Here is a 10,849-nt window from a genome sequence, read left to right as displayed (position 1 = left end):
TCCCCACCTCCCAGCCGAGGATCAGTCCTGCAATGCCGGCCTTTAGTTGGCCGGTTGGCATGTCACTCAAAAAGGGGCATTTTAATTGGACTGTCCTGGTTTTCAAGACCGCCCATTTTGTGGTATATAAATTTTATCCCCGTACCTCCATTTTTCTCGGTTCTTTGCGGTTCAATTGGTGTGGTCCCGAATAATTATATTGTACATTTATCCATTTCATTCTGCGAAATGGCCAGACCCAAAGTTTTTTTTGACCTCGCCCACAACGGCTCCCCCCTCGGCCGAGTGGTCATGGAGGTAAGACCTTTTTTTTCTTTATTCAATGGGTGATGATGCGTGTTAAACTGTGTAAACCTTTAGTTTTCTGCAACAATAAAGAATGTAGTGTGTGGCGCAATTGTCCTTTCCATCTTCTCTTCCCTCCTGTATCGGTCTCTTACTATGATGGGGGGGTGAAGTAAGTTACACCAAAAAAAAAGTCTGAATGCAGCGGGCTGTCAGCCGGTCCTGAGTCAGCCTTGCGCACGTGTTCAGGGCAAAAGTCCAACATGCATTATTCACAGGGAATATCAGACTGGCGCATTTAGGAAACATGCCGCAATCTGGGCATCATTGATTTTTGATTTTCACCCGATCACATGTTTGCTGTAACCTGCGCACGCTGCACGGGATAGTGGCCTCTATTGGATCGGTGAACTTTGTTTAGACTGAGTCGTATGATTTTGACTTTGTCAATACTGGGAGCCGCATTCATGGAACGGTGCCATCATGGCTAATGATTATAGTGGAGCGAGCCGCAGCGTGCTGGTAATCCTGCGGCTCTCTGGAGCTGGCTCTGAGCCAGGCTTCCCAACCATGTCAGGCCTCTGCTGCCTGTACGGAATCACTTAACAGTTACAATAAAGGACGCGTATCTGCTCTCCGTTTGCTTCTTCATTTGTGTTGGCCACGATCATTTGAGGGATCGCTTCAGACATTTTGTGTTTGCATTAAACGCAACGAAGTCATGGCATATGCCCACTGTTCAGACTGCTCTATTTATATTTTGCGCGTGTGTGTGTGTTGAACCGTCGCCAGGTTTCATGAGACAGTGGAGAATCCACCGGACCGGTAACGGTTAAGTCATGATTATGTTATTACAACTATATACAAAAAGTCTCCATCGTGGAGGCATCTTTCACCCTTCAACCCGCCAGAAGGGACTTGTCCGTGTCTATCAACTTGTCCTGTCGAAAGTTTGTGTCGGCATCTTATCCAACTTGGACCGGGTGGTTATGCGTCAACTGCGCAGTTTATATGTGGCAGTGTTTGGTTCTTGCTGACGCTCTTGAGGAAGTTGCCGAATGGTTCTGGAAAATTCCATGTGCCCTGATCCTGCAGGGAGGGGCCAAGTGTGGCTGACTCTGAAATGCTGCGGAACTCTACATGGTCACGATCCCAGCTGCTCGTCTGGTGAACAATTGTCACGTCACTGCTGCTGTGCATGCGTAATAATGACAACCTGTTCCAAGATCTGGTTCCTGTGCGCTTTGTGTTCAGGGACTCTCACCATAGAGGCCAGTGTCTTTGTCGCTACAGCCATTTTGTGTTCTTAAGAAGCGTGACTCAAATCATTGAGTGTTTATACTCTATTTTATATCTGCATTACAGGTGCGCTCACCTGCTTCATTTAGAGTGTGTACACGCCATACTGACTGCCTTTCAACTGACCCCGATCAGAATTCAACAGGGTTCTGCCGAACTCCGCCCCCAGAACATGACATGCGTGCATGGTGGTGCAACATGCACAACAGCCGTCGTGCTGAATTGAAACTCTGCACTCGTCCATGTGTGTAGCCTATATATAACTCCATTTAAAATAAATTCTTTCATGGGAAGCTTGCTGACCAGTCACTGAATATAACTTTCTTAGCGGGGCTTTACTTATAGCATGTTTTCCCTTTATTTCGTTGCGCTTGTTAAACCAAAAAGTACATGACTGTCCTTTTTCTCTCATTCCTCCAGCTCGCTGCGGACGTGGTCCCCCGGACCGCAGAGAACTTCCGTGCGCTCTGTACCGGAGAAAAGGGATTCGGCTACAAGGGCTCCACCTTCCACCGGGTCATCCCCGGGTTCATGTGCCAGGTGAGGACACATACATAGTGCTGTACATTTGATCATCTGGCCACTCTGCCAAGTCATATCCGAAGCTGTCAGCAGCTGTCTGCCTCTCCATCCAGCTCACTATCCTTCCATAGTTCCAAATAGTGCAATGTTGTGCGCATCATTTAAAATGTACCGTTATATATATTTCTTGACGGTTTTTTAGGGCTCTATTTATGCTATTAGAGAAGCCCTACAACATTGTGCAAACCACTGCTTGTCAGCTATGCATTTGGTTTCCAGCGCTGTTGTCACTAGGGCCTCTGATGTTCCTTGTACTGACGTAAAACTAAATTCACAGGGAGGGGACTTCACCAACCACAACGGAACCGGGGGAAAGTCCATCTACGGAAACAAGTTTGCAGATGAGAACTTTAACCTGACGCACGACCGGGCTGGCATCTTGTCCATGGCCAACGCGGGGCCCAACACCAACGGCTCACAGTTCTTCATCTGCACAGCCATTACCTCATGGTGAGTTCACACCCACTGCAGGGTCCTTCATCGTCTGTACTGCAAGTTAAAGGCTATAACTTGCACAAAGTCCACGCCGTGTAACGCATGCCCTCAAGCAGTGCCGGTGCCGACTCACACAAGCCAATTCAGTCAGTCCCGTGTTTTGTTCAGTCCTTGCCTGTTGAGGTTGACAGAGTCTGTCATGTGAGACAGAGTGACAGCTGTGAACTAAGCGCCATTTCACATCTCTGAACCCCGTCTGTCTGCAGGCTGGACGGGAAACACGTGGTGTTCGGGAGTGTGGTGGAGGGAATGGATGTCATCAAAACCGTGGAGCGCTACGGCTCCCAGAGCGGCAGCACGTCGGGCAAAATCACCGTGTCAGACTGCGGGCAGCTCTGAGGCCCTGACGTACATCAGTGTTCTTGTTGTGCCCCCCCCCCCCCCCCCCCCCCCTTCAAAAAAAGTTAATGCATTCGTGACTTTGCCTTAGAAGTTCATTTTGCCTTTTTGATTTCCAGAACGTCCCAACAGGTTTTTTTTGCTCACTAAAGAGAAATAAAATAAATTGCCTTGCTGTATGTGTGCTGTTTTTACTATTGAGTAGAACTCTATTGTTTGCTTTCCCTCCATAGACTGCCAGCGGTTCATCCAAGTCTGTGTGGGCTACGTTAACTGAATAGCTATAAGCTTAAACTGGAATGTGTTCCCTTAGCCAAGAATGTCTTGTCAAGATATCACATTGACCAAAATTGAAGCTAAGCTATCTGTGTTTATCCATGATTGGCATTAATGGTCAACAGGGTTTAGTTCCAGTCACTTGACTGACACTCACTATGGTACCGCACAGATGTATGAAATGTACAGCAAAGCACAAATACAGCTCACCATCTGCTTTGGTAACTTACAAAAAGGTCTTTATTTAGAAAATTCTGATCTAGAACGGGCAATTCAAATATATTTGTTTTGCATGAGTGAAGATCTTGCAACAGTCATTCACAAGGGGATAATGAACATTCGAAGACCCACAGAAATTACAAAGCATTTTTATTTTATTAATTAGGCCTACTGGTGTAATTGACTTAAAAAATCAGCTTTTGAGACTAAAAACAAGCTGGAAGTCGTGTTCATGGATATTAAATATGAGTATAGTATATTGCTGCTTCTGACATTCAATGCAGTCCACCTGTTGATAAATGTCAAAGTTTGTCCGATGTACAGTCTTTCAGCAGCCACCCTCCGCAGTTCTCCTACTCTTCCCAGAATGCCTTGTGTTCCTCTGGCCTTGTCCGGGTCGGTTCAAGCAGACGCCCTGTTTCTTGGCCGCCCCGGATACCGTGGGTCCTGCCGGGCTGCAGTAGAGCCCCTGGCCGCAGCTGCAGCGCTCCAGGTTGCGCCGCCGCTTGGAGCGGCCGGGTAGCAGGCAGGCGTCGCCCTCTAGCGGTACCCGCTGGCAGCGCTTGGCTGTCAGGTAGCGCACACAGCAGAAGCCCGGCTGGCAGTCACCGCTCCGCACACAGCTGCCTGCATCACCACCAAACATGATAGCATCAGTTTGATGAGCACATCGAGGATTTAGCTTGAATAGGATTTATATTGATTCCATCTGCTGTGTCTTAGTTAGTTGCCGTTTATATAAATGTATAAATATAATTGACAACACTTTTTTAACACCAAAGGCATGATCTGGTTGACTAGTGTTTGACCGCACAACAAAACAGAACACTATGTCTAGAGGACGTGCAGCTCCTTGATGTCTTTACCTCTTGTCCTGTTGCCAACGGTGATCTCGCTATCTGCCTGTCTGTTGGCCTGTCTGTCCCCCTGTCTGTCTGCCTCTCTGTCCTGTGTGGATGTGCCTCTCCTCCGAGACCGGTTACTGCAGCCTTCCTTCTGAAAAGGAGTGAAGTATAGTTAGGTAGAGGTAAAGTAAGATGAGGCAAATGGATAGATGGCTGGACAGATAGGTAGATAAGAGAGAGACAGAGAGAGAAACATAGTTTGTGTGTGTGTGTGTGTGTGTGTCTGTGTGTGTGAGAGAGAGAGGAGAGTGAGATAAAAGGTTAAAAGATAGATACATATATAGATAGATAAATAGATAGATATACTATCAGACAGACAGACAGACAGACAGACAGACAGACAGACAGACAGACAGACAGACAGACAGGCAGATAGATAGATAGATAGACAGATTGATAAATAGATAGAAAGATAGATAGACAGACAGACAGACAGATAGGAAGGTTGTAAGATGAGACAGACAGAGAGGCGCCTCACCTCTGGGGGACTGCACCCGGGCGTGGAGCAGGTCCTCTGTGGGTTCTGAGCCAGGGTGAGGGTGGTTCCTGATGTGTCTGATGTGTTGCTGCTGGGGAGGGGGTCTGTCTGTGGGGACAACAGAAGAACAGGGACAGTTTGACCATGGTTATTCTTCAGGACAGAATCAAGAATCAACCCAAAATACACTTTCCCTTTTTGAAGTGTTATTGTAGGGGATCAGGAGTTCGGCTGATGCAGAACCATAACAGCTCTATGGCCGCTCAGGAGGTGAAGCACTACAAATCAATACAAAGTATTGAAGTCAAGGTTGATGCTATCAGATGTTCACCTTTATCTACATTTAAGATCAACAATAAACTATTGACTTTATTGGCCATTTTCCATAAACAATAAAGACTAGACTAGCCTGGGATTGTCTTTGTATTTATTTATTGATTGTGTCTGTATTTATTTGCCAAGTAAAAATAATTGTAAAATAGTCTATAGTGTAATTTGGATTGGAACTAGTTAGTAAAGACGATAGTCGTATAGTAGTAGTAACTTGCATATTAGTAACTAATAGCAGCAGTAATTTATAGGCTATGAGAGCAGTATATTATTATAAAAAGGCTACGGTCGACCCTGTTCTATTCTATCCACATAGCAGGCACACAGTAAAAGTACATTAATATATTTCTTACCTGCTCCAAGCTTTCCAGGATCTCTTTGGAGGTGCGGATGCCGTTGGAGTTCAGACACACAGCCATCCCGAGTGAGTAGGTCACGAGCACGGTGAGCGCAGTCTGCCACATGGTCAGGTCTATGGTCCGGTCTATGGTCGGGTCTATCGTGGAGCTCGGCTTGACTGCTGCTGTCCCTCGGGTCTACTGCAGCCTATTATACAGTGTATACAACCTATATGCGGGTCTCCTACAGCCTATACTACAGTGTATACAGCCTATACACGGGTCTCCTTTACTCCGGTCCAATTTATCCGTGGGAATAATATTAGTCACGGAAATAAACACTTCCCATACGCCTGATGCACAGCCTATTCATTCACAGGCAATATACAATGATAATAATATTTAAGCCAAGTTTCTGTATGGTTGTTTTCTGGGCTGGGTCCTGGGAAGTTGTGATGGGGGGAGCTGCAGGTTCCTCTGAAGAAGCGACGTCCCAGGAGCAACTTTTATGCACGCGCCGAGCCGCCCACCCGCACTCTGCCAAAGCCCGCCGCAACCTCGCACCATTAGCGCTTAATCCGCCCCGTTCTGAGGCGCTTTGAAATACCTTTTTTCTAAATAGGAAACACTCTTTCAACTCTAACCGCATCAGTCGGAGAGGATGAGACAAGTCTTCCTTCCTGGGAGCTCCGGAAACCTCCGGCGTGCGTGTGTGCGTGTGCGTGCGTCCTTCAGAAGTGTTTCAGGTGTAGCGGGGCTCCGCAGACATCTGAAGTTCACACCACTTCACAACTCACCAAGCGTTTGATATAGGAAACCACTAAAGACTGGGAGGCCCGCCAGCTAGGAACCACTACTGAAGAGATGGAATCGTTGCGATAAAGGCATCATGTAAATTACCAGCGTGCACGCGAGTGTTTGCGTGTGCGCGGGCACGCGCCGTAAGAGGGCAACGTGCTTCGTATTAAAAGGCCACACCTCCTTCAGGTCTGTTTACGAGGCATCAAAGCTGGTTAGTTCAGAAGAGAGAGAGTATGAGATAGGCCTATTAGGAGAAAGACCTACGTGCGTGCGTGCGTGCGTGCGTGCGTGTGTGCGCGCGTGTGTGTGTGTGTGTGTGTGTGTGTGTGTGTGTGCGCGCGCGCGCGCGCGCGTGCACAGGTGTGTGCAACCAGAAGAGATTTTTGTCTGAGGACACTAATGGGAGTGTTTAAGGACCATATTTTGGGTTTCTGAAAATGTACCTTAATCTGTGCTTAATTTATACCCCAAACATGATACCTGGATAAGTAATGAGACTTAAACTGACACTTTTTCCTCTTTCTGACACTTTGCCTAATAACCTTGAGACAATGTGCATTCGTTTGAACATTATAAGTAGCAGTTAGTGGTTTTTGGTTGATCTCCCAGTTCTCACACCTGTTCCCTTCACAATTCACATCTCCCGATTCTGACCCAGAATGAAAAAAGATAATATTACAAATGAGAACATGAATATACAGAAATGTTAGTGTTGCAAAAGTATAGATGCAGATTCATGACATTAAATTAGAAGGTTATCAATCATAATGAAAACTATTTTAAATCGATCATGTATAGGCCCTTGAATGGCCATGGATCTGCTTGACGTCGAGGGTACATCAGCGAACAGACGACATCCACTTTAACGCCGCTGAGGCCGCTCAGCTGTCCTATGGTTCTATATTCCATATGGCTCCTCCTGCTGCTACTGCTGGGGCTTGAAGCTCAACGGATCTAGCCGCAACTCCGCTTTGAAGACAACATGATGACGGGTCGGGTCATGGGCGTAGACCCCGGGGGAGGGGACGTGTCCCGCAATCTTCTTAATAACATGATGAACATGAATATAAATTATTTCTAAATGTATATAATTGAAAATATATATTTAACAGAAGCCAATTTTTAAATAATTCACGCATAAAGACAACCCTTTTTCAAAGGTTTTGTTTATGTCCTCCTCTAAAAAATAGGTACTGATGGCCTGAAAGTGCTTAATTCAAATATATTTTTAGCTACTATTAATGGCTGTGTGTCTGTTTTGGCAGATCATTAAGTATAAGTTGTGGATAATAAAGATGTCTCTTCCAGAAAATACAGTTGATCAAATAACATGTTTATGGTCCCCCTTGTACTAAGATCTGCACCCTTGGGTTGGGCTTTTAACTTACAGAACATGTATTTGAGGTTTGAAATGAAAACAGCAGTTAGAACCTGTTGAATGTACAACATCAAACAAAAATGTAATCCGATTGAATGCTGGAATGGAATTCAAACCTCTGCACGCATATAAGTGAGAGGAACTTGACCACTCACATCTGAATCGTTATCCTTAAACACAAGTATCAAAATATTTATTCTGCAGAACAGGAAAACAAGAGCATTCGCAAGACATGCAAAATGATTCCATCTAAGCTACTCTTAGGGGTTTTATTATAGTTCAGGACATCGCCAGAACTCCTCTGATTATAGGGAATGTCAAGTTACATACCGCTGGGCGCCATCTTTTGAGACAGAACCAAAACACCAACACAGGCAGCGACCTCTAAACAACATCAACTACACCTCATTCAGCACCTACCTGCCCGCCAGTGCAGTGCCAGTTCAAGCAACCTTCATTATAGACCCAAAGGCAAAGTGGTGAGGGCTAAGGGCAAGGAGGTGAGGGCAGAAGGGAAGTAGGGAGGGCAAAAGGAAAGGTGGTGAGGGCAAAAGGCAAGGAGGGAGGGCAAAAGGAAAGGCGACGAGGGAAAAAGGCAACGAGGGAGGGCAAAGGCAAGGAGGTGAGGGCAAAAGGCAAGGAGGTGAGGGCAGAAGTCAAGGAGTTGAGGGCAGAAGGCAAGGAGGTAAGGGCAGAAGGCGAGGAGGTGAGGGCAAAAGACAAGCAGGTGAGGGCAAAAGACAAGGAGCTGAGGGCAGAAGGCTTGGTCAGGATTCATTAACCAAAAGGATTCATTAACATTAACCAAAATTTATTTAAAACATAAATACCAAGAACCCCAAAAAAATATGTTTGCATGCTTCCTGTTTCTCTTGTGTCTCATGTCCAATTAGTACAACTCCTTCTATGGAGCCAATCCCATGAGGGGAATCCAAGTGGCTAGTACTGGAAATGGTCGCAGAAATGATTGGGATGCTTGTGTGTTCGATCTTCCCAGACCACTGGTTAGACCAGGTTCTGATGCTGTTGTGCTCCATCCCTATCTGTTGTCCGCCTCAAGTTGGTCATCATCACCCTCAGAATGTTCCAGATGCGTGTGGTGTGTCTCTGGGCACCCGATGGCACCACATCTGCAAACTAGGGCATTTACATAAACAATCCCTTGATCACTGAATGTAATCAAGGGCATGCCAAGAGTGGTATATTCATCTGATGGAATAAATAAACAGTTTTCTCGTCTTCCCAGCAATGCGATTTATTTGAACCGTTAATTCATTTCCAAAATTAATTAATTTAAATTAAATAAAAAACAAAAGCAATAAATTCCCAATTCAATGAGGACAAAGTGATAGTGTGATTACCAATGTAACTGGCAGTAAGTAAACATGTCAGGTTTAGTAATACTCTTGAGGTCAGAGGTTAACCAGGCATCATGGAGCCAGAGTCTAGTGTCAAGTCAAAGTCCCTCTGGATCGTCGAGGGGTTTGTTATTAGAGGCGCCCGACAGGAAGTAGAGCTGTCTTACGGTATCTTACCGTACATACAAGAGGGCAAAGAGAAAAGACTGAATCATTTTACTGGGTTTAGCAGCATCAATTTAACTACATGGGGAGACCTAACCAATAATGAAAAAATAAATAAGAAATTTCCCCAGGACCACCCCGCGATGGGCCAGGACCCAGGTACTTTCCCCTTAATCTACCCAAACAAAGCAAATCTAAACTGGAAACAAGAACCGGAAAGCGGAGATACCCGATCTCCCCTCCCTTAAGTCATGGAATGAATAACTAATATCTAGGATAATAAAACCAGATAATAAAACCAGATAACCTAAGATAACCTCAGTTAATGAATAACTAATATCGAGGACTATTAGAACCAGATAACCTAACATAAACTAAGTTAATGAATTACTAATATCGAGGACTATATAAAATCAGATAACCTAAGTTAATGAATAATTCATTTCTAGGACTATTAAAATCAGATAACCTAAGTTGATAAATTACTAATATCTAGGACTATTAAAACCAGATAACCTAAGATAACCTAAGTTAATGAATAATTAACTTAGGTTAATTATTGGTGGTTAGTGAGGTCCCCCCTTCACTTTAGGCGTCTTTGAGTGTTATTAATTATTATTATTCTTCATGTTTAACCTCTGTTTTCCTTTTATTCCTAGTCTGTTTTACATCGTTTTGAATGATGACTATATGCTCTGTAAGGTGACCTTGGGTGTCTTGAAAGGCGCCTCTAAATTAAATGTATTATTATTATTATTATTAATTAATATCTGTTACTATTAATAGATGGTTGAATTTATTGATGAACTAATGTCTCTGACTATTAAAACCAGTTGTAAGTTGACCTCAGAAGATGTGTGGCAGAGAGTAGGCTGGTACCTGGAGGTCACATGAAGCTGGGGCCATCAGGTCTGTGTTGCCAGTCAGTCAGTCAGTGTACAGTCAGTGTGTGTACAGTCAGTCACACACTGTCAGTCTGTGTCCAGTCAGTGCTCCACACTACACACGCTACACTACTATTCTGATCATAGGGTGGGCGACTTTGTTATCTTCAGACTATGGGTATCGATGTTCAAAAAGCATTCACCAGGAAATAACTGCTCATGTATCTGACAACCGTACAAGGGGAGATGTGGAGGTCTTTAGGACAGATTATTTGATGTTTCAACTCCTCAGGTAGCCGACCTCCTCAAGTGACTCATCAAACATTCAGCCCTCAACACTGGATAGAATTGTCATTTTTAAAGCTTAAAGGGATTTATTTTTGACCGTCCCACTTCCTATTGGCCAGTGGTCAGCAATGCTTATTATGCTCCCGGTGGGTTTATTAAGCAAACAAAAGTTAACACAAAACATCAATGGAAGGAATTACAATGGAAAACATGGTGGAACGCACTAAGCTTGACTAGTCTTCAAATAATAACAATGCATAATACTTTATTTAGTGAACAATAGTGTTGCATTTTTTTTTTCCATGCATTTATTCTATTACTTTAATTAGTCCCATTCAAGAATAAAATCCTGCGTACCACCTGCAGTACACTTGCGCACCAAAACGCTGCTCCCACACAGTGGTTTCCAACCTCTGGTACGCGTACCAC

At 44.6% G+C, this 10,849-nt stretch overlaps 2 protein-coding genes across 2 annotated transcripts; one reads left to right on the top strand and one right to left on the bottom strand.

The window, feature by feature from the left end:
* Positions 1-136: 136 nt before the first annotated feature.
* ppiaa (peptidylprolyl isomerase Aa (cyclophilin A)) lies at positions 137-3,175 on the top strand. Its single transcript, XM_060065542.1, has 4 exons — positions 137-297; positions 2,005-2,124; positions 2,444-2,616; positions 2,868-3,175. The coding sequence occupies exons 1-4, from the start codon at positions 229-231 to the stop codon at positions 2,998-3,000; spliced, it is 495 nt and encodes a 164-aa protein (XP_059921525.1). The 5' UTR covers positions 137-228; the 3' UTR covers positions 3,001-3,175.
* A 161-nt stretch (positions 3,176-3,336) lies between these two features.
* Positions 3,337-7,447, bottom strand: LOC132467950 (uncharacterized). The gene is made up of 4 exons (XM_060065540.1): positions 5,562-7,447; positions 4,879-4,986; positions 4,362-4,491; positions 3,337-4,122 (listed from the first exon to the last, which is right to left on the bottom strand). Exons 1-4 carry the CDS (start codon positions 5,670-5,672, stop codon positions 3,824-3,826), a joined length of 648 nt encoding a protein of 215 aa, XP_059921523.1. The 5' UTR covers positions 5,673-7,447; the 3' UTR covers positions 3,337-3,823.
* Positions 7,448-10,849: the final 3,402 nt, after the last annotated feature.

Source organism: Gadus macrocephalus, chromosome 11, assembly GCF_031168955.1.
Source record: "Gadus macrocephalus chromosome 11, ASM3116895v1".
NCBI lineage: Eukaryota > Metazoa > Chordata > Actinopteri > Gadiformes > Gadidae > Gadus > Gadus macrocephalus.
This window is presented reverse-complemented; position numbering and strand designations above follow the sequence as displayed.

Bases quoted from the DNA above. Each gene is read 5' to 3' on its own strand.
- LOC132467950 (XM_060065540.1), bottom strand. From the start codon at position 5,672: ATGTGGCAGACTGCGCTCACCGTGCTCGTGACCTACTCACTCGGGATG. The intron at 4,987-5,561 runs GTAAGAAATATA...TTGTCCCCACAG, and splicing joins TCCTGGAAAGCTTGGAGCAG to ACAGACCCCCTCCCCAGCAG. The intron at 4,492-4,878 runs GTGAGGCGCCTC...ACTCCTTTTCAG, and splicing joins CCGGGTGCAGTCCCCCAGAG to AAGGAAGGCTGCAGTAACCG.
- ppiaa (XM_060065542.1), top strand. From the start codon at position 229: ATGGCCAGACCCAAAGTTTTTTTTGACCTCGCCCACAACGGCTCCCCC. The intron at 298-2,004 runs GTAAGACCTTTT...TCATTCCTCCAG, and splicing joins TCGGCCGAGTGGTCATGGAG to CTCGCTGCGGACGTGGTCCC. The intron at 2,125-2,443 runs GTGAGGACACAT...CTAAATTCACAG, and splicing joins TCCCCGGGTTCATGTGCCAG to GGAGGGGACTTCACCAACCA.